At 54.0% G+C, this 23,208-nt stretch overlaps 1 protein-coding gene across 50 annotated transcripts in view; it reads right to left on the reverse strand.

Annotated features, from left to right (window-relative positions):
• Positions 1–2,504: 2,504 nt before the first annotated feature.
• Positions 2,505–23,208, reverse strand: part of CELF4 (CUGBP Elav-like family member 4) — a 288,167-nt gene continuing 267,463 nt past the window's right edge. For 8 of the 50 annotated variants that reach the window (XM_032467303.1, XM_032467300.1, XM_032467301.1 and 5 more), the window contains exons 10-13: positions 22,050–22,130; positions 17,037–17,120; positions 11,832–12,003; positions 2,505–4,679 (exon numbers count right to left, since the gene is read on the reverse strand). In XM_032467303.1, coding sequence (XP_032323194.1) covers positions 11,876–12,003; positions 17,037–17,120; positions 22,050–22,130 — 293 coding nt within the window. In that variant the 3' untranslated portion in view covers positions 2,505–4,679; positions 11,832–11,875. Of the gene's footprint in view, positions 4,680–6,673; positions 6,762–11,831; positions 12,004–12,430; positions 12,507–16,976; positions 17,121–22,049; positions 22,134–23,208 lie in introns of those variants that run through there. The other 42 variants (XM_032467302.1, XM_032467298.1, XM_032467322.1 and 39 more) reach the window with 10 other exon arrangements.

Consider the following 23,208-nt stretch of genomic DNA (forward strand, 5'->3'; position numbering starts at 1 on the left):
AGGCCTGGGCTCCCACTAGGTGCCAGTGCCCACCCTTGGGTAAGGCTGGGAGAGGCCACGAGGTCCCACAACCACCCCAGCGCGGGTGAGGCTGCCCAGCAGTCCAGAGCCAGCCTTGATGCAGCATCAAAAACGTGGAGGGGAAACTGAGGTCTCTCCCAATGAAATGCTTCGATAACGGATTTTCTTTGAGTTGCTGTATGTTAATGATAAGTGCTGTGTGCACTGGGGTTCATTATGCAAGTATCTCTCCTTTCCATCATGCTTGAAATAAAAACTTTATAATAATAAGCAAAAAGTCTTTTAAAAATAGGGGAGCTATGAAGGAATCACACACTGCAGGGGGAATACAGCCACAGATACAGAGGGCCGACTGAACTGCGCCATTTAGAGCATCCACGGATTTTGGTATCTGCAGGGGTCCTGGAACCAAATCCCTGCAGATTCCGAGGGATGACTGTACTAGCAGAGGGATGTAAGCTGCAGAATATAAGCAGAAATTAATGAGAGTTGTGTCCTGGGTTTTCTTAAATAACACTGCAAATCAGGGGTTCTTAACCAGGGGATGATGGATGAGGTGTGGGATCCCCGAACTCTCTGCACTCGTGTGCAAAGTGACCTGAAAGTTTTCAGCAACTTTTCAAGGAACCTCCAACTTTCCCCCCAGAGATTAATAAATTATATTCGCTCTTAAATGTGCTGTGCATGCATTAGGCACTCGGTGTGTGGTTTTAAATAGGTTTATTTGATAGAACTGGCGTATTCACATCTGGGCCTTGTGTGTTCATGTCAGTCTCAGTCAACCTTGCCTGGAAAGGAGCGGAAGTGGCCGACCCACTGCGCGGCCCGGCTCCTTGGGGGCAGTTCCCGGGCCCCTACTGCCCCTGTGCCACAGCAGAGGAGGTGGGGAGGATGCTGTGCCAGAGAGAAGGGTGCACAGTGGGGAGGTGGTGACGAGGCACAGGAGGGGGCTGGGAGGCCACTGAGGCTCCCTGGGGTCTGAGGGAGCGACAGGTTGTCGACATCTGACTGACTCAGTGGCTTTTGGCTGCAAATGTCCAAGAGAAACCACAGTTTTGAACAGTCTAAGGTTTAAAACCCAGAGGATTCCTTAGAAAAGAACTCTCCGCTCCTCACAGGGTAGCATCACCCCCTGGTGTGACATCCAGCCCTTTGCAGTGAGTTCTTCCAAGAAGTCCAACTCCTCAGAACCAGCCGGTTAAGGCTGGATTATTTTAGGCAACAGGGAGGGTCTTATCTTGGAACCATCCCACATGGAAGTCAAGGCTTGAAGGCCTGCTCCAGGTCCTGATGCCTAAAGGCCTTTTCTCCCCAGGCCAACGATTCCAGAGGCCAGTGTGAGAAACATGGGATTGGCCCCTGACCCTGGGAAGAGAGGTGGGAGGGGAGGATGCAACGCAGGGGCCGAGTGCTGCTCTGTGGCTGGGGCTCCAAGCCCTGCCCTCCACCACTCCCCGGGCAGAAGGACAGGTGGGGGCGGAAGCCATTCCCCTCTCCCGCAGGAGGACACAGACAGACGGACAAACAAGCCTCCCAGGACTTTCATCTTCTCGCCCCACTGCATGGAGGGAGATGGAGGCCCTTGGTGGGATCTGCCCATTCTTAGAGCAGGCTGGGGCCGGGAAACGAGATGGACTAGAGAGAAAGGGCTGTCCCAGGACAGTGTCTGACGGAGGCTCGTGGCTGGTGTGCACATCTGGGTGTGCATTTCAGGGGGATCCGCTCCCTCCTCCCCGCCTCCCCTCCCCCAAGCGCTACTTCCCGTTCTCCCTCCTTTGGAACCCTCCCCTCTCTGAACACACACACACACACACACACACACACACACACAGCACCTTCCTCTCACACCTCCTGTGGCATTTGGGTCTCTGTCTCTCTGTCGTGCTACAGAGATGGCAGCACTCCAAGCTGCTCCGTCCGCAGTGCCCTCCCACCAGAACCCTGCCCCCAAGGGCATCACCTAGAGCCCTGTCTTCTCCATCCACGCAAACGGTCAATGCAGTGGAAGGTGCAGGACCAAAAGCAAAGCGCTCCAGGGGCGAGTCTGGGCTTGGGTCCCCACCTTCCTTTACTGTGGGCCCCGTCTTCCCTGCCTTCTTCCCCAACCCCTCACTGCACTTCGCCCCGACCCCCACTCAAGTCAGGTGGCTCAGTTTTCCTCCTGTCAGGGAGGAAAGGGGACTCTCTGTTGGGCTTGGGCACCTTGGCCATCCCTACCCAGGAAACTAGGGGTGGGCTTACAGTGGAGGATTTCAGGGGTGCACACCAGTCGAGAGAGATTTTTCTTAGTGAGGAGCAGGCCTTCCTCTCAATGCTTCCATCGCCTCCCAGGAAGTGCGCCTCACTGCTTAAGCTCCAAACCAGGGCCCGGGCAGCACACAGACTCCATGGACAGAAGGACGGGAGCTACTTCCCGCGGGTCAACTTCAGGGCCCAGAGGCATGGCTGGCCAGATTCCAAGAACCACAGACCATTGACGAGCCTTTTTTTTTTTTAAACTGTGCTTTATTTAGGGCTAAGCTGGAGAAAGCGTCATCCAATAGTTACAGAAGGTTACAAGGAGTTTTAGGGAGTTGAGTGTGAAAAGAGCAGTTGTACTGAACTGCGGCTTTTTTTTTTTTTTTTACAACATCTGGACATCCTAAAAGGAGGAGCCAAGAGAAAGAAAAATAAAATTTTAAAAATAATAATTAACCAACAAAATAGAAAGAAAGGAAAGGCAGAAGGCCTGAGAGGAACCAGACAGTTCTTCTAAAGCAAAAAAGAAAAAGCATGGTAGGTCTGAGAGCCCCCCGGCCTCCAGATGAACTGGACATCGATGAAGAGGGTGTCAAGGCGGAAGGCCAAATCAAGTCTTCCCAACGGTGCAAATAAATTATAATAAATATGTTATACTTTAAAATATATGTGTTCTTAAATAATTCAGTGTTTTTTTTCTGATTCTGAGTTTTTTTAAGCAATGTCTTTTTTTAACTGCTCTAAAGTCATTTACCAAAGATAAATATCGTGCTTTCATTAAATAGTTTTCCTTGTTTTTTTTCTCTATCATTACAATTAAAAGTCCTACAAAATATGCAAATTTATTTACAGAAAAACAGAGCCGGCATCATTTAAACATCCCTGTTTTTCAAAATTCCTTGTAAACAGTTTCAGAAATTCTTCAAAGATTGTTTTTTTTTTTTCTCTCTCTCGTTTAAGGTTTTTGTGTGTGTGTGTGTTGTTTAGTTGTTTTAAGATGAAAGTTCCCAGGTCTCCCTTGCCCGGAAAGTCTCTGGAGCAAGCATGGAAGGCGAGTGAAGCAGAAGGTGTCAGGGCTTGCGGAGAGCGGGCGAGCGCGCGCAGCTCCCGGAGCGAAGCGAGGCGAGGGCGGGGCCTTCCCAGGCCCTCCCGCCAGCGGCGCGGCCTCCACCGGCGGCGGCGGCGGCGGCGGCGGGCAGCCAGCAGCCCACGGGTCTGGGCGCGTCCGGCCTGGCCCCCGGGGTCAACCGCGTCCAGCAGCACTCGCGGGGAGAAGGGATTGATGCTCAGTCTAAACTCTACAAAAGTACAGTCCTACAACATCTGGGATTTTAGCAGTAACGCTAACTTCTATAGGTTTTTTTTTTCCTTTTTTATTGTATTTTTTTATTTTTTGCTTTCCTCTAATTTTTCTTCTATTATATAGGTATTTTAAACTTCTCCTTTTTAAAATTCTGTACAACTATTATGATTTTAAGAGGGGGGAAGAGTTAGAAGCATTTACAGACTTTGCACAACAATTATCTTGCCTTGTCGGTCCCTTTTTTCCCCTCCTTGCTTTCTTACACTTCACAGTTAATGAGTTTTAATATTGTGTGTTGCTTTCCCCAAATATCCACCAATTTGTTCATCTTAACAGCTCCATCCAGACATATAATACAGAAAACCATAGGAAAGTGTCATAGACTTGAATGAGGGTAATCAAAGCGCCTCTCAAAGTATCAAAGAACTATTATCTTGCTGTTTTAAAAGCATTGAAGCATTATTTTTCCTTTTTTAGTTTTTTTTTTTTTTTTTTGTTTTTTTGTTTTTTTATTACATTTTTCATAGAATCGCTCTAAGCTGTTTCAAGAACAGCCAGGAGGCAGGAAGGAGGTTCTCCTCCATCCCCCCTCTATTTGACCTAGAGCTACACGTCTGCAATAAAAAGTTTGGTCCTTTGGTCCCTAAATAGCTAAAGGAATGACAGATTGAGATGCTCAGTGACGGCCTCCCAGCCGCCCCCTGGGGACCAGGCCCCGCCACACAGCTCGCCCCAGCCTGCCTCAGGCGCCCACGGGCTGGAAAAGCCCCGGGGATCGGGGAGCAGCGGCTCTTCCCAGTTCCCAGCCCGGTAGCCTCCCCATCTTGTCTCAAGTTATTTTGTTTTTAAAGTTGCCTTTTTTGTGTTTTTTTTCCTCATTTTTCTTCATCTTCTTCTTCTTTATGCCATATGTATTTTTTCCCCCAAACACGTGCCCTCTGAACTCCAAAGACGCTATACTTCCCTTGAAGAAATGTTAACAGTCACAGAGAGTGTCTGGAGTCTTCAGCTTGATTGATATTGGCTGATATGTCAAAGGTGTCATCCAACAGTTCTCATTTATAAATATATATAGAGAGAGGTTTGTTTTTTAATGTAGCCCGTTCAGCATCCTGCCCTAAAATGAAGAAAATCAGGGCTGATTAAGCCAAGAGAGGAAACACAAAACGCATCCAAACACCAAAAGGAACCTGCCTTGGGGGTTAGGGCGGGAGCTCTGGGAGATGGCGGGAGGGAGGGAAGAGACCGGTATGAGAATTAGTCATGATCATGATAAATAAAAAAGAAATTGACTCTTCTATTCAGAGTGAGAAATCACCAGGAGGTCTAGTGGTGATGGTTGTAGCTGAGGTTTGGTTGTTTGTTGGGAGAGGGTTTTCGATTTGGGTTCCTTTAGTGTTCTAGAACGGGGGATGGCTAGATCTAAGGGAAGAATTTGGGACTGTGGGACGTGAATTCATAATTGAACTGATCTCTGAGGGGTCTAGCCCAGATACAATATGTATACAGAAGCCTAGCAAACAAGATAGCAAAAATCTAGCAGCCCAGCCCACTCCTCCCCACGATCTGTGACATGAATTTGGCAGAACCCTTGCCGAGTTTCCAAGCCAGCCGCCTCTTTCCCGAGGTCAGTAACTATTTGCGAGGCCATGTATATATACGTATATCTGGATATATGTGTAGAATATATTCACCTGCACATATGTGGATATACATGGATATGTGTGTATGTATATGCGCAGATACACACATACACACACACACATACTATTTTTCTCATACATGCCAGGGAATTTAGAGGAAATTCAGAACTTGGAGGAAGTGGGTAGGAGAACTTAAAAGAAGTTAGAACGGATTTGACCATCAAAGTTAAATTAACTCAGACAGTTCTTGGTTTTGTTTTGAATGGTGGCTTTTTGGTGTTTTGCTTTGCATTTCAAAGAAAAAAAATCATGATCTGACTAGAATCCGAAGGAGAATGCTTAATCATTGTGAATTAACAAATGAGACTCGTCTCCATTCTAGCAGGCAGCTTCCACTTATACATGGGGGTGACTGGTTACATCAAGAAAGTTAGAATTGCAAAGCCCCCAGTTGAGGGGACAACGTCATGCGTATATCAATCCATGCTGGCAGGTTTTTCACACTGTTGATTCAACAAACAGCAAACCGTACACAGCAATCTAAACAATTACAACACCAAATAAAATAATAATAAAATTAAAAAACACTTGTCAAGGACCCTTTTTCAGTTGTAAACAAAAAGGTGCATTTCGCTTTTGTCAGTACTGTTTTGTCCAAACCAACCAAAAGGCCCTCCCCAGCCCCCAGACCCCCCCTCCCCTCCCCGCATTTAATTTAGCAGAAGTGGTTACAATACAAACCTTATAATTGTTACCGGGCTCTCTCTCTCTCAGAGGCCTCGGGCTTTGAACTCTAGTTTTTTTGGTTTAGAATTTTTTTTTTTATCATTCTATGACTGTAGAGATTTTTTTTGTTTTTGTTTTTCCTTTTGAAGTGAGATTTAAAATAGCCTAACTGAAAAAAGACCAGACCTCGGAAAGTGTCAATTGAAAAAGGCCCCCAAATTTCTAGAAAAAAAATAAAATCACAATAGTTTCAAGTGCAAGTAAATCAACCACGCATAGATTTTTTTTTAAAAGATGTTTTCCTTATTTTTAAGAAAAAAAATAATGGTTTGCACAAGTTAAATGATCCCATGTCTGATAATCGGGAATTCATCTTTATTTTTTTACTCTTTTTTTTTTTGTTCTTTTGTTTTGTTTTGTTTTGTTTTTTTCTCTATGTGACATCTAGAGAAGCATAAAAAACGCTGAACAAGAAAAACCAAACAACAGAAAGTAAAACCACTGCAAGCACCAAGAACGAAACGAAAATGAGCACAGCAAAAAAGATTGTGGCAGCACAAAGGTCAAGAAAATGCACGTGTGATCATGACTGGCCAATCATCAACTGATACAACATCCAAGAAAAACGCTCCAATCACAGCACCTCCACGAAACTTGACGGCAATTGTCATGCAACCGATTCTTAGCCTTGTTACATGACGCCATCATGTCACACTGTGAACTTTGAGTTGATTTGAACTTACGGATGGGGGACTGTTTTCTCCACTCTCATGTGATTACGTGAACTTTATTCCTAGCTCAGCGCGAGACTGTGGTGGATTTGACTGGCCCTGGTTGGGTTGTTGGAATTTGATTGAATGACAAAAGAAGAAAAGATTTATATATATATTTATATATGTAGAGAGAGAGAGAGAAAGAGAGGACAAGAGAGTGTGGGCAAGGGGGGAGGAAGAGGGAGGAAGGGTGGGTGGGTGGGGTGGGGGGTGTGGGGGGGCAGGGAGAGTCGGGTTGAGGGTTAAGAAGGGCAAGGAAGAAGTTAAAACAAAATTAAAAGGAAAAATATTTATACAACACCAGACCACAGCATCAATCTAAAAGCTCTGATGAGAGAACAGCAATCAAATCAAAAGAGAACTGAAAAAGAAACTCAAAGGATGAAGGAAGCCGGCAGACAAACGACGTGGGCACGGCAACACACACACACGCACGCGCACGCACGCGCACACACGGTTGTTTGTGCAGACACATGATACACTGTGAACAGTAGCAGAACCTCACACAGGGCCACTAAGGGCATCCGTCACGCGCTGGGAAGAGGAGGGAGGGCGTAGGCAGTTTGGTGAGGGGGCCGGAAAAAAATAAAACAGCCCCTCAAACCACCTTGGGCGGCAAGCAGATCAGGGAGCACGCTCTCTGCTTTGGATCACCCTTGACTCTTTCTCTCTCCCCCCGCCCCGGGTGCCGAGCTCTCCTCGCCGCCCCAGCCTTCCGCGGCGTCCGCCTCTGGACCAGCAGGGGGAGCCTGACAGGGTGGCCCTGCTTTGCGGGGTGGGTGGGTCAGGGCCGGGCTAAGGTGACTGCTGCATCCGAGGGGTCCATCCACGAAACGCTCCGCTACCCAGTACGGCCACACTGACAGCAACTCCGCCCTCCCCGCCCCGCCCCACCCCACCGTGACCGCCATCCCCAGAGAAGGGTGTCTCCAGGAAAAGAGCCCCCGCTGTGAGATGTCGTGATCCTCTCCCAGTCCACGCTGCCTCAACCCTCTTTCCTCAGAACCTTCAGAAAACGAACGCTTTCAGTTTTGAGATTGAATCACATCAACGTTCCCAGAATTCTACAAACACACCTTGGCAGGGCTGTTTTCATTTCACGATCACCTCACTCCCTCTGCTTTGCTCCTAAGGTGGCCCGTGGGGCCAAAGCGAGGCTGCTTCTGCCACGTGAAGCCTTTAGAAGGTTCCACCCCTCAGACCCAGGAAAAGGCCCCATGAAAGACCAAGGTGCCCTGCGGGCTAGGTGGCACAGGACACCGGGGAGGGCCGGGCAACGGGCCTGCTGCCGTCAGGTGTGCTCTGCTCTCTCCCACCTCTCCGCCCTCTTCTCCGTTCCTTTATACCTACACCCCTCCGCGTACAGCTCTCTGGACTGACTCATTTCACAGGCCCTGAGCTGCCTTCTCTACTGGTGGAGGCTCGGTTCTCTTCTCTGTCAAGCATCATCAGATTATTCCGATTTGAGTTGCCTGGAGTGCATCTCACCACTGGGGGTCCTTTGCCCCTCCCAGGGCATTGGTTGTCCCCAGCCCTACCCCTTCCTCATGAGTACCCCTGAGCTCGCTTCCTGGCCCCCCTCCCCTACAGCACCCGGGTCCGGGCCAAAGCCTGTGCACCAGGCTTGTTTGCAGGCTTTCCAACACATCAGGCTTCTGCAGGCAGCAGCTTCTACTCTCAGCTTTGTGTTTCCCTTCAGGGAGTGTGGATGGGAAGCCTGTGATTGTGACTTGTCAATGTGGATAAGCTGTGAAATAGCTCAGAGGTGACTCTATTTTAAGCCTAATCCTGGCCTCCAGCTCTGCCTTCCCAGAAGAGCCCCAGCCCTGCCTGCCCGTCCAGGCTGAGTTTCTGCTCCCCCAACAGCAGACCTCCCCACCTCACACCAGGGCCCATCATGTGCCAGCCCAGCCCTGACCTGCCACCCTTGTCTGCATCCCCAGCCCCTCCCGAAAGAAAGCTCTTAGACCCACCACCCAGGATATCCAATTGGTGGGGCCACTGGGGCGGAAGAAGAGGCTGGAGGGCAGTGTCATCAGATGTCTGCCATGCCAACTGCAACTAAGGAACCCCCGGGGCACATTCCCCCAGTCCTGAGCACTTTCGGGGCGCCCATCCACTGTGTTCCTTTGCCCACTCCCAGCTTCCCTCCACCTGCCCTTCAGTGCCTGGCACTGTCCAACACTGGGGATTGAAGCCTGAACATCAAACAGCCCCTCCTCAGAGCCAATTCTAGGCAACTTTCTCATACACATTCTCATTTCTCACACACGCCTGGCCCCCAACACACACACTCCCACACTCACTTGGCCGCTAAGGAGCCTTCCCAGGGTTGTGCCCCTGCACACCTGCCCACTCTCTTTACTAGGGGGCAGCCGCACCTCTGCCTGCAGGGTGACCCCTGCCTGGCCGCCATCCGGAAGAGCATCCCAGGGCACAGCCCTAGAGATAGCAGCAGGGTCACCAAGCAGCATGGGGAACCCTGAATCAGGTCTGGGAAGCCCCACCTCACAACCCAGGTGAGGAAATTATGGTCCAGCTGAGCCAATTCAGGTGCCAGGTCCTAAACACAGCCGGCTTCTACCCAGAGAAGGCCCAGGCCCAAAGCCACAGCCCGCCCCATGCAGGCCAGACCCGAAGTGCCCATGCCTGCAAACTCGAAGCAGACATTGCAAAAGCACACTCAGAGCCAAAGGCCAGGAACCAGAAGAGGCGGGGACCCGCAGGGTCAGACAGCCAGTGTGTTCTTCCCCCCGCAGAACCACAGGGCTGGGCGCTGGCACACTGGCCCTCAGTGCAGGCCCAGAGCGATCAGCGAGCTCAGAGGAGGGCCAAGGAACTTGGGTGTCTACCTGGGCCTGGCCATGTTCGTGCCACTCTCTGCCTTTGTTTCCTTCTTTTTAGTTTCTGGGGAAAGATTTCTTGGAGAAACCCCCATGTTAGCACAAGACAGGAGCCCAGGCAGCCAGAGGCGCGGGGCAGCAGGGAAGCCAGGAACCACACTCTCCAGAGACATCGGAATCGGCAGACCCAACCCCACCGGGGCCTCACTTTATGGAACCAAAGCCCAAGCATGCTCCTCCTTCCCGTGGTGGGGCTGCCCCAGACCCCCCACCTCCAGTTCTGAGCTGGCCGCCTGCTGTGTCTTCTGTCTTCACCACTGGCCCTAAGATCCCCCTCCCACTCTCCACACTGAGCTACGGCTAGTCCCTCGGCCCCAGTTCAGGTTAGCTTTGCCTTCTGGGCACCTAGGACTCATTATTTGTAAATACCCTCTATCGGCCTGTAAAACCATGCAGGGATTTAGCTGCTTTTGCGTCCTCTTTCTGCCCTCCTTCACTGGCAGCAGCCATGTCTCACTCCCCAGCCTTGCAATGGGTACAGGCTCGAGCACCCTGTTCCAGAGAAGGTGAGTGGTGCTGCTCCTGGGTGGATGGAGGGTGTGCTGCTGACAACGGTGGGAAGTGAGGGGAGACTGGGGAACTGGAGACCTCCCCCGCAAAACTCCACACTCTGAACCTCCACTGAAAAGTCTGTCACGCGCCTGACTTTTCTCTCAAACCCCCTCCCTCTCGGGTCACGACAGCTCTTCTCTGCCAGTCACTCAGGCCCAAAGCCAAGCGTCATCCTTGACGCCGCTTCCTCTCACACCTACCTCTAATTCCTTACAAACAGCAACCTAGCTCTGCCTTCAGAAGACATCTAGAACTCAAATCCCTCACACCACATTGACTGCTGTGGCCCTGGGCTGAGAGGTCCAGGCTCTAGACCTCTGCTCTGGGCCCTACTGCATGACCGATCCTATCGAAACGCAAAAGTTAATCTGTCACTGTTGTACGCAGAGCTCCCCAATGGCTCCCTGCCCAGCCCATGAATGGCCTGCAGGTGGCCCTCCTTATCTCTGGGATCTCCTTTTCCACTACGCCTCATGGTCCCTCTCCTCTGGTCACCTTGGCCTCCTGATGGTCCTTGAAGACACCACTTTGCCCTCGCCTTGGAGCCTGCGCACTGGCTGTTCCTTCAGCACAAGGACACACTCCTCCAGACCCTGGTGGGGCTCCCCGCCTCACCTTCTTCAGATCTTTGCTCACGTGTCACTTTTTCAACAAGGCCTACCCTGACTACCTGATTTAACTGTAACTAACAAACCTGACACACTATATAATTTACTCCTTGATCATATGTCCTTATTTATTGTCTGTCTCCCTTGCTGAGGACAAGGATCCTTACCAGTCTTACTGCTGAGTATGTAACAGTACCTGGCACCCAGTACCACTGAAGCACCAGAGGGCTGGGCAGCCTGGCCCTGGCCTGTGATGAACTGGGATTGCAGGAGCCCACGGCAATGGGGGCAACCAGGCCAAAGGGGGACTTCTGATGGCCTGCCCTGGCTTTTCCCTCCCCTCTTCCCCAGGAATCTGCTTCACCCAGGGGAACACGTGGCCTGGAAGAGAAGTGGCTGGCTGTGCCTCCAGCTGTAAGGACCCAGACTGAGCAGGAAAAGGTGACAACTGCCCACTCATCATGGCCTCTGTAAAGCGGGCAGGGTAAGTGGCCCCAGTCCTGTATCATCAGCCTCCTCAGTTTCTGTCCCATCCTGTTTCGTTTCTCGGTAAAGTTCCCTTTGAAAAGTCCTGTCCGTCCTCTTCCAGACTGCGCTGCGGGGAATTGGAGGGGTGAAGGGGTCAAGTGTCTAAAAGCCATCAGCCCTCAGGCAGGAGAACTGGGGAGGGGAGAGCCCGAGAGTCTGGGAGAAGGCCCCAGTAGGGCCTACAGCTCCCCACTGAGCCTACTCCGCCCACAAACTCTCCCAGCCCTGAGCTGGCCATCTGCTCACCCCGGGGTTTTCTGGCAAACAAGATTGCCAGTGCAGACCTTCTCAGAGCAGTTCCCTCACTCCTGTCCCCCTTGGCTCTGCCGCAGGGGGATGGCCATCCCCATTTCTGCCGGGATGACCACAGCTCATTGCCTGCCCCCTAGGCACCGGGAGAGGAGCAGGTGGAGACGGGCGCAGCGGGTCCAAGGAACAGCAAGGGTCCAGTCCACAGAGGCCAGAGGAGGCGGCGGGTCCGGACAGGGTCAACCACCCCAACCCCCCGTCCCCGCGCCCCGACCGCCCCCGGTTACCTGTGCGAGTCCTGATCTCCCCCGGGGGACGCTCCCGCCGGCGCTCAGTACGGGCGATTGGCGTCTTTGGGCCGCTTCAGCTGCACCTTGAGCCTCTTCATGCCGATCTGGAAGCCGTTCATGGCCTGGATGGCGGTCTGCGCGCTGGCCGGGTTGTCGAAGCTCACGAAGCCTGGCGAGACACGAGGGACGAGGGCCTGGGTTTCCACGGGGCCGCCCGGGCCGGGAAGGGGCAGAGGGGGAGAAGGTCGGGGACCGAGGGCGGGGCGGGGCAGGCAGCCGCCCCTCCCCGCTCCCGCCGGGCCTCCGGGCAGGGGCGGGGCTCGAAGCTCCACCCCCTCGGGCCCCGCCCCCTACCCGACCTCGCGGCCCCTCCCGCAGCAGGGGCTGCAGAGGCTCCCGGCTCGCGGACCCGCGCGGACCCGGGCCGGGCCGCCCCCCGCTCCACCTCGGCTCTGGGCGGCGCCGCTCTCCCCAGCGCCCGTCTACCCCGAGGCGGGGCGCCCGCAGCTCGGCGGGGCTCGGAGAGGCGCCCGCCCCCCACCCCGGCCGGCCCCGGCACCTCAGCCCCCGCCTGCGGTGGGAGAGGGCGGACACACCTGCGGGCGGAGTTTATTGGACACTGTCCTCCCTGACAGGAGGGGGCCTGGCAGCGGGAGGGCACGGGGTGCCGGCCTGGGGAGAGAGAGGAGTGCGAGGGGAGGGAGGGGAGGCGCCACGGAGCGGACTTCTCCACCGCCGTTTCCGGCCGCGGGGCAGGGCAGAGGCCGGGGCCCCGCCGCCCCTCCGCCCGCTCCCCTCCCGGCCCGGCTGCCCCCAGCCAGGCTCCGGTGGCCACCGAGGCCAGTCCCGACCGACTCGCGTTAACCCGCCACCGCGCTCCCAGGGGCCGTCCTTACCACCCTTTTATTTAGTAAAGCACCACCCTGGGAGCAGGGGCTCTTGCCCTGGGCTAAGCACGCGCCGATCGATGAGTCCCTTGCGACCCCTCATAAACTAATAATGGTGTAACAAATAATTGTACGAATTGACACTATTCCTAAAAGTCAGCTGAGAGCCTTCTCCGAGTATTACAGACTGAAGACGTGCTTTTCACACGTTCACTTCTCCCAACGTCCCAGGACAGGATATAGAACCATCCGTGGCTCCCAGTCACCTGAAAAAAGCAGTTCCCAGGCGGGAATGTATTAGGTTCCCCACGTTGATTTAGAAGTCACCTTTTGGAACTTTGACTGCATCTCCTTATAGAGACTACGCTACATCAGCATTTCCCAAAATGGCCCTAATAGGTGCTCCTTCAGAAAGGGCTTTCTGTGGTCAAGCAGGTTGACAGCCAGCTCACTCTGGGACAGTCCAAGGCACATTAACAAAAACATCCTCCTCCCACCCTAACTCCTCCAATAAATAAACATTCATAGCTTTGTTTAACCTAGTATTTCCTGGAATTTACTTGACTTTAGAGGCCTTTTCTCCTGTAAAATAGACTTAGATCCTGCAAAATATATGAAACTAAGCTTGGCGAAGTTACCAAGCCATCCTGCAAACATGTCTCATTTGGGGTGCTTGTTCCCAGTGGCCGCTAGGCATGTAGGGAGTCCATGTACAGACCGTGCTGAAGCAGAACACTGGTTTTTTTGGTTAATTGCTCATGACACCATGGGCCTGCCTGCAGCCTCTCCCTCACTCTCCCTATGTGGTGGCTCTTTATCTGCTTTTAACTCTGCCCCAGAAACTGCCTCTACCTGTCTCTTTTCTCTTTCTCCTTCCTGCCTTTGTTCACATTTGCTCTTGCAGCCGCAAGTCATCAAAGATGGGGAAAGATGTGTGTGTACTCAAGAGTGCACGCATGTCAGCTCAGATGGGACTGGTCAGAGCTGGGCCCAGGGCAACACCACAAACATCTGTATTCATCTATATGCCAGAATAGATAGGAAAGTTTCCTGATTTTCCATAGTCGGAGATCAATGTGAGTCATCTTGCCAACACCCACCTCACTCCTCCTGGCCCATCCCTTCCCCATCAGATTTCTATGTCTGATGAGTACAGTCAAGCTGTTAGCAGAGCAGTTTTCAAATGTGTGAATGGTGCATCTGTTACACTGCTCTCCCCCAGATTAAAAAGCGTGGGTGAACTAAAAGCCTCTCCCTCTCTCTCAGGATGGGATAGCCTAACTGTGGGTGACAGTCCCCCCTCCAAAAAAACCCCAAATGTGAGCAAAGTGGGGAAAAGATGGGATAAAGATAAAAGGGGCTGGAGGTGCTGTCTAGGGTGGAGATGTAAAGGGAGGGAGAGAAGGTCCTGGATGAGAGAAGCAGCCCAGCCTTCAAGATGAGTTTCTGGAAACTTGGGGGTTGGGAAGGACTGCAGTCTCCATGAACTTCTCTCCCTGAACTAGTTTTGTTAAACTCGCTAGCAGTCAAGGCAGTGAGCCTCTCCCCCACTGGCCCCCCTTGGGGCACCATCTCCCATGTTTACGGTTACCAGGACTGTGTCCCTTCTCCCAGAGCCCCCTGTCCCATTCCTCCCGCTCCTGAGAAGGTTCCTGCCTCCCAGACTGTGGGGCTGTGCAGGTAGAATGCCTTCCTGGTGGCCCTCCAGCCCTTCTCCCATTTGTGCTGCACACACGCTCACGAAGGCCTCCAGAAGATTCTGTTCACGCTTATAAAGAGCACGTGGGGTGAGAGCACGATGGGTTCACTGTAACGAGGACCACATTTGCAGCAAAGTGGCTCCTCCTTTGGGAAATAAAGGCACCTCCTGAGGGTCTGCTCTGGCCAGATTCCTCACACAGACCACCTCATGTAACCCTCACAGCATCACTGAGAGATGAGCGCTGAAATCCCCATTCCACAAATGGGAACACTGAGGCCCTAAAAGTAAATGGCTTGCCCATGAGTGAGAGCTGGGGACAGCTGCACAGACTCGCTGCCTGAGTAAGTGAGGGTTAAGGAGGAGCCACTGGGCTGGCCAGCTTGGTGGGAGCCTGTTCCTTCTCAGGGCGGGTGGATGCCCAGCGCTAGACATTTGTTCAGGAAGAAAGAGCCAGCGTAGAGACATACAGAGAAGGACTTCCAGAAAAAGCAGGGCAAAAATCTTTGCTGGAGAACTTGAATGAGCTAATGGCAAGGGTAGTCTGAGGCTGACTCCCGAGAATGGCAGCAGGAATACAGGGGCACATGGCTGCAGACTGAGCCTGCTCCAGCCGCAGGGTCCCAGCATGTTCTGGGCTCTTCGCAGTTCTCCTCTGGCTTATGCAACATCCGAGGCTTACTTAAAAAGCAAAAGCAGCTGATCTCCAGTTTGTTGCTCTACATACCTAACTGTAATTCGTCAGAAGAAACACTGGTCAAACAGTGGAAGGGTGCAACCCAGTCTTTGCCTTTTGCCTTGTTTTCCCGTCCCCCAGAGAAATGAGCCACTAGGGCAACTCTATGCCACTGAAGTACCACTGTGGCAGCGGCCAGAGGGGAAGGGATAGTGTGCAAAGATCTTGACTGCCTTGGGGAACATGCTTTACACCCTGAAGCCCTTTACAGCCCTGGAAAGCTGGTTTCCAAACTGGAGTCTCCTTAACATGAGCTTCATGGTGCTTCTACACTCTTGTACCTACTCCCCAAGGGGTGAGCTGGGTTCTCTGGCCGAAGCAGGATCCTACTCTGTTCTCCCAGCCCCGGTACCTGGGAGGCAACCTGGAGATACAGAGCTTCTGGCAGACTTGTCTCTGGTTCCATGTAGGACTCTCTGGGGACTGGCCTCCTCAATCCTGGGGGACTCACAAGTGGGTCTGGCCCCAGAAAGAAGCTCTCATAGAGACAGAAGAGGAGATGGGAGAGGGGCTGAGGACGAGTGGAGGGGAGAGGTGTGAGGATAAGGTGGGATTCCAGGAAGTCTGAAGCAAATCAAAACTCAAGATGCCCAGTTACATTGGAATTTCAGATAAACAATAACTGCATTTTTTAGTATAAGTATATCCTCAATACTGCATGGGACACATTACACTAGTATTTGGGACATACTCACACTAAAAATGTATCCATTGCTTATTGGAAATTTCAATTTCACCGGGCATCCTGTGCATCCCATGGTTTCTCTGACAACCATACTCCTAGGTCCTCTTGAGTCCTCTGTCTCTCTCCTAACACCTGCCATCAGGAGAATTTCCCCAAAGTACCTTCATCCGGTCACTCCCACCATCTTACACTGCCTACCACACCACATGAAGCATCCTCACCTGAATGGTGGAAACCCTCCCCAGCACAGACCCACCCTCACAGCTCGTCTTCGCCAAATCCTCTTTTCTCCCCAAAGCCTCCTGCTTCCTCATCCACTGACCTTGGACTCTTTGCATCCCAGCCCACATGCCCTCATCCATTCTTTGCTCCTACCTGGAATTCCCTCCCCTTCCTTTGTCTATTTATATCCACCTGCCTTTCTCATTCCTCCATTACTTGGTGCCTCGCAGATTTCACTGCTGGTGAATAGACGGGATTTTCATCTATGCTCAGACCTGAGGCTTCCTGAGGGCAGGGACCAGTTTCCTCTTCCTGACTCCTCAACAGTTCGGCTCTGGTGGCCTGAAGGGGTGGGCCGGGGTAGGAGGGTTCGTTGGATGGCAAGAGGGGAGCAAAGAGCAGGGTAGACAGAGAAGGGGGGCGGGGCAGAAAAGGGAGGTAGACAGAGGAGGCCAAGGGGCAGGCATAGGGGCCTCAGCTGGGCAGACACCCCACCCCAAGGGTCATGCTCAGCTTTTACCTCGGGGCCACCCTGACCTTGAGACCAGAGTGGTACTGGGAGAATGGATATGGCCAGGCTCTGCTCCCTACCCATCCATCCCTGCCCTGGGTGGATCCCTTCCCCTTCTCAGCTGGTTAGAATTGAGCTTTGGGGCTGGGAGGGAAGACTATCTCTTGGACTGGGACAGGGGAGCTGGGGGAATGGGTGGGAGTGGGCAGGGAAAGCCGAGAAGCTGAAAGAACAGAAGAGAGAAGAGGGGTGAGAGATGGAGGCTAGAGGCTGGGCCACAGGGAGCACTTGAGGGTAGGGAGCGATGTGAAGGAGCAGGTTAAAAGCAGTTGGACACCGATAAATTGGTGCGAGCACCGCCCTGTCCTAGGTGAAGCTAGTTGGTTTGTTATCTTTACCCACCAAAGCATTTACTTTGGTTAGTCGCCCGATCCACAAACACTTTCGAGGAGATGACATTACCGAAAGGGAGGAACATCTGCATCAGCTCAGCGTCCCCAAACTCCTGGGGCAGATGGTAGATGAACAGGTTACAGCCCTCGGGCCCTGCGGTGGGGGGGGGGGCGGGGGAGGAGGGATGGCGGGGTGGGGGGAAGAGAGAGACAGAGGAGAGGTGAGCGAGTTAGGCAGCAGCAGCAGGGAGGGGTGGGGGCAAGGTTAGGAGGGGGAGTCTCATCCAAGATCCAAAGGTGGCCACGGAAAAGGGGGGGTTGCTGCGCCCCAGATATGAGCTCTGGTCTCTGCTCTGCCCTTGGGCAAGTCACTGAACCTCTCTGCACCTCAGTGGCCCTTTCTGCAAAACGGATCCATTTAACAGGGTGCCTGGCAACTTGAGGGCTCCAGGGGTAGAGTCAACCAGTGAATGGGGTGAACATGCCAAGATCTGATCAGTCATGGAGGTGAGATGCTGAGAGGAGGCAGGGGGAGGGAGACCTGCCCAGTCCAGACTCAGGGGAGGATGGAGGGAGCTGCCCTGGGGCAGCCATGCCCCTGGAAGACTCACCTTACCTCCCACAGGCAGGCCACTGGGGCCTGGAATCCCCATCCTCCTCCCTTCCTACCTGGTCCCCAATGGCCCTCCCCTCCTCCCTCGCCCTGAACCTTAAACTCAGCCCTGATCTTGAGAGCAAAAATCAAAATTTATACCGCCTCCTCCAGCAAGCTAGGTGAGCAGAAAGGGCTTCCCAGCAAGGCTCCATGATGGGATACCCATGGGCCAGGGCACCCACAAGTCTCATCGTATGAAGGGCTCCCCATTTCATTACAACAGTAACAGTCCAGCCACTTCTGTAGCATGAACTGCATGTCAGGCTGTTCCACACATTTGACATGTATGTTAAGGCTCTTAATCCTTACAGCGGCCCTGAGGCAAGTACTGTTGTCACCCCCACTTCACAGATGAGAACACTGAGGCCCAGAGAGGTTAAGCCACGTGCCAAGTCACACAGCTAGTGGCGATGGAGCCAGGATATGAACCCAGACCCAGGCCATCTGCCTCCGTAGTCTGTGCCCTCCTCTCCCTGTATCTATCATAAATCTCAGTGCCCCACAAACCCTGAACACTGGTGAGGTGTTTGGATTTCTGAAATTTCCAGACAGCTAAAGATTTACATTTTTCTTTTCAAATGACCAAAACATTCAGTTTTAATGCTTTGAAAGGGAACTCGTCTTTTTCTTGTCATCTAAAATAGACTATGCCATATATAACTTAGCCTTTTAAAGTGGGGTCATTTCAATGTTTGTTTCCAACCCATGGAGGACATGTGGAGAAAAGAGCTGCACTTGCTAAGAGCTGGATAAGAACTGAAGTTCTGATCAGAGGCTGGTGGAAACTAAGCAGGAGCTTAAAAGTAAAGGCTGTCAGGCACTGACGTGGGCTGATGTGTGGCTTTCACAGCCAGATCCTGGCTCTCTGCGATGCGCGAGACTGCCAGATAACCCAGTTCTGGAGCAAAGCACCAGCTCCGGAGTCTCCCTGTCCTTTTTTTCCTCTCCTCTCACCTCCAAGCTCTCCTAACTTCCTCCCTCCATCTATCTCCACCCCCTTGAGGGTCACAGCTGATCTCTAGGAGTCCTCTAACCACCAAAGCCAGTCCTCGGTCCTGGTCCTGGTCCCTGCCCTGCACCACCAGCCCATCCCCGCCCTCCGGCCTCCCCTCCCTGGACTGCTGGCTCTGCCAGCGGACGGCGCTTTCAGAACCGGCGCAAGCATGCTCCCTCACCCACTTCCAGGGGTCCCGCTGCTGGATTCCCCATGCTCCGGTGGCCCTCCCCTCACCCATCCCCTCCAACCATGGCATGTTCTCACTGACTCATACATTGAACGTGTCCTTTGGCGGTCCCCAACTAGACGTGTCCCCTTGGGACAGGAACCAGTTTGAAGGCCTAATCTAAGCTGCACCTCCTCCAGGACCCCCACCTGGCTCCTCCCCACATCCCCTCCCTTCCGGGGCTCCCTGAGTCCACAGCCCACACTGCAGTCTGACGTTCTTTCTCCTGTATGACTGGGAGGTTTTCTCTCCAGCCAGAAGGGGGCGCTCTCTAGGAGTAGGGCATTTGCCTTTCCCCCATCCTCCTACTCCCCTTCCCCAACACATGCTTTCCCACCTCCTCCCATCCTTACTCTTTTCTTCCAGGCTTCCCGGAGCCCTCCAGCCCATGCTGACACTCGCCTTGAACGTGGGACCCTCCCTACAAGTTCAGGTTCTGCATGCTGCTTTGTGTGGACCTTATTTCTGTTCTTACAGAGACAAGGAGTCTTCAAGGACAGAGCCACTGGGCTCAGTCCCACCAGCAGGGCGTGTGGCAGAGCCCCACAGGGGTGGCTCTCCCGGCCCCAATCTACTCCCCTGCCCCTCCCCCTCAACAGCGAGTCTACACACTGTCCTGTTCCAGCTAACCCGGAGCCCTCAGCGCACTCCCTAATTCACAGATTATAGAGCATCCAGATGGCACAACCGCAGGACTTCGGATATCAATCTGGTCCAACCCAGCCTTCTGAGAAGTGGTGAAACGGAGCTCCAGAGACAGGAAGTGACTGCCCTGGATCACACTGCAGCCCTGGACACAGTAATGTGGGCTCGTCTGTGGGCAGACAGCCTCGGGGGCTACATGCAACTGTTATCAGGCTCAGCTCAAAGACAAAAGAGCTGGAGGGAAGGTCCTGCCCAGCAACCATAGGGTCCTGGTATTTCAATGGCATGACACGAGGGGAGATGACCATGGTGGAAGGGGGCCAACCACTGGCATGGCTGGAGGAACACAGCCTCCTGCAACCCTGGACACAGCTTTGGTCTGGCTTCAACCCACCCTCTGCCCATCTCCCCCCATTTCCAGGCTCACCTCATACTGGGCAGCACCCCTCCCTTTGTTCCTGCTGTTCTCCCCGCCTCCAATACCCACTTCCCCATCTCTGCGCACTGAAGACCTCATCCTTCAGGACCCCAAAGCCTTCCCTGAAGACCCCACTCCCACTGCCTTGAGCTCACCCTTGTAAGCAGCAGGCTTCTACAGGTATCTGGGTTCACATCTCACCCCTCCCCATGCCCTGCTCTCCCGGGGTAGCGCAGTCAGGGAGAATGGGGGCAAGGGTGGGCGATCCCCCTGCCGGAGAGGAGGCTGGAGTAGGGGGACTGGCCAGTCAGTCTGCTCTAGGGAGCAGGGCAAGGGGGAGGGGGAACTGAAGCTGCTCAGAGATGGAGAGAAGGTATTTGAAAGAGTTCAGAGCTAGACACGTGAGCTGGTATGAAGTGTGACGTGGGGGAGGGGCAGGGAGCAGATGGAGAGACTGGGTTTAAGGCCAGTGGTAGGGGCTGTCACGTATGTTGGTCAGAGCAGCACTGACCTGCAGGGGTGTGTGTGTGTGTGTGTGTGTGTGTGTGTGTGTGTAGCAGGGTTTAGAGACCCCTAAGTCCATGGGCCAGAGTGATGCAGGGCTCTGACTATGAGGTGGGGGGGGCCTGAAGCCAGTGGGGTGACAAAAGCAGTGAGGGCCCATGGGGACAACTATCCATCCTGGGCCTGAGATGGGCAACACTGGGACTCCTGGACCCCACCTCTTGTGCTGGAAGGCATGGACTGGGGGGAGGAGGGCAGGGCAGATCAGGCTCCAGGGCCACAGCCCAGGGAGGCGGCCCTCTGGTGGAGGCAGGGCTGACAGACCATCCCCCACCCCCACTTCACCAATGGCCCCAGGTGTGACCCGGAGCTGCTGCAGGGTGTGACTGCAGGAACAAGCAGGGGGCCCCGATGTGCACCCCTCTGGATTCCTGTAATTTGGTCCTCATGGGCCCAGGGACGTGATGACATGGGTCTCAGGAGCTGCCCAGTGCCCGTGAACGAAGGTGAGCCTTAGTCCACCTTCGGACGGGGAGAAAAAGTGGGGAGGGGAGGGCCGCGCGCAGTGAGAAGTCCGTAGGTGCTTGGTGCAGTTGGGAAGACAGACCTGAGCTAGTTTGACCCTCATACGCTCTGGGGACTGATCATCACTGTCCTATTTCCCAGGTGAGGACACCAAGGCTGAGAGAGGAGAGGCCAGGCTGGGAGTCAGACCCAGGGGGCTTTGCTTCAAAGACCAGGCTCTCAGCTGTCCAGGCTCTGGGGCCTGTTTGGGGCCTGTCTGACTGCAGGGGTTTGGACCAGCAGACCCCCGGGGTCCTTTCCAGGACTAGCCTACATCCCACAGCTCGGGGACTGGTCTACTGCAGGGGCTTAGAGCCAGCCACCTAGAGACCACTGGAACCCCCAGGCCACGTGGGCTACCAGGACAGGTGTGGGGGCCTCACGGGCAGGATGACCCTTTTCATGGGGGTGGGGAGCACAGGACCCTATCAAACAGAGCTTTGCGAGCATCTCTGCATCCCCGAGTGTGGGCTTGTTTACCCGGCTCCTGCAGGGCTCCGGGCTCTGGGGTAGGAGGACTCTCAGCACCTTTAGGATGGTCCATCCTCCCTTGCTGGCCCGCCCTGTTACACTGGGGCCTCTGGACGTGGCTTTCCAGGTCCCCTTTTTACTCTAGGCCTAGCCTGGGGCACTCCCATCCCCTCACCAGCATTAGAGTCCTTCCCTGGGAGCTCCAGCTGACTCCTCCACTCACCAGAGGGAAGAACTTCTGTCCATGATGAACTGGTCTCCCTTCTCCCACCCACCACCCCAGCCACGAGCATCCCATTTCTCCTCTTCCTTTCCATCGGACAAATGCTGCCCGTTGCGGGAGGATAGATTCTCGGACCTCCTCTGGGGCCCCACCTTCCTGACCTCCCTCCACCCTAGTCTGCAGAGCCGCCCATGACAGCGCACCTCTGCACTTGGATTGCAGAGCGCGGCCTCTCACAATCCTGCAGCCTCCCCTCACTCTCAACACCACGCATAGACGTGGTCACCTTGCGAACAGAACCCCCCAGCCAAAGGCCCAGGTGAGCAGCTTCTCTGGGGAGAGAACGGGGAGGGGCCTGGGAGCCCGGCTTACAGACTCACCTTCTCTCTGTTGCTGGGGGATCATTGGAGGTGGCTGAGGAAAGGCCTGGCTTATCTGACCATAGGCAGCAGGATAGGCGGCTGCTGGAGGGCCAGAGAGAAGAGACGAGAGCGAGAGATGGTGACAGTGACATGGAGAGAGACAGGGTGAGAGGCAGGAAGAAAGAGAGAAATTTCAGTGTTGAGTAGTAAAAGCAGACCAGCCAAAAAATGCATTTCAGCTCAGTCTCTTAAGATAGAGCCAGTTTTCAGCAGTCACGAGGGACGAGCAGCACACGGAAAATTAGAAGGAGGGGTGTGTGTGTGTGTGTGTGTGTGTGTGTGTGTGCGTGCTGGTGTGTGCATGGGGGAGGCGAGTTTAATCTGCAACAATGGACAATCCACATGTGCGGATAATCCACAAGAACGGATAATTAAAAGCATCAGAATGCCCTGGACACGATGGTCCCACACCACCTGGAACCCCCAAGGTATTCCCCTTCTCTGAGCCATGGTGGACTCTGGCACCCACGCCATCACCCCTGCTCAGAGGGCGCCTGTGTGGGAGGTGGGGGGCCATCCGAGGTGGGGGCTTGGCCTTTGGATCCTGCCAGTGGGGGGTCCCCAGGGGCTGAGGACTGGGTTGAACAAATCTGATGCTTTGTATATTTAATGGGAAAGGGCCAGAGGTGGGACAGGAATGGTGAGCCCCCTCCTCTGCCTGGCCTGGCTCCCAGAGGGGCTCAAGGGAGCTCAGCAGGTGAGGCAGAGAGCTTCCCCAGATGTGAGAGGTCAGCTTCATCTGGGTCCCTATGGTGCCAAGCAGCCCCATCACCCTCAGGGGAGACATTGCTGGCTCTTCTAAACACAGTGAGGAAGGACCCTGACCTGGCCAGACAGCAGGACATTGGTTGAACGGGGATGACTGTGGGGTGTGTGTGTGTGTGTGTGTGTGTGTGTGTGTGTGTGCGCGCACGCGCACGCGCGCACGTGTGCACAGGTGTTGCCCAGCCCAGGGGAGGAAGAGGAGCCTGGCCGACAGCTGGCCTTGGACTTCCTACAGCAGCTCATCACCTTCCCATTCAGTGATCCCAGGCCATCTGCTTGCTCAGGGCTGTCTCTTCTTGCTTTTCTTTTTTTTCTACCTCTGGCTGCCTGTCGTCCCTGGTTCCCTGTCAAC

The sequence above is a fragment of the Camelus ferus genome, chromosome 24 (genome assembly GCF_009834535.1).
Source record: "Camelus ferus isolate YT-003-E chromosome 24, BCGSAC_Cfer_1.0, whole genome shotgun sequence".
NCBI lineage: Eukaryota > Metazoa > Chordata > Mammalia > Artiodactyla > Camelidae > Camelus > Camelus ferus.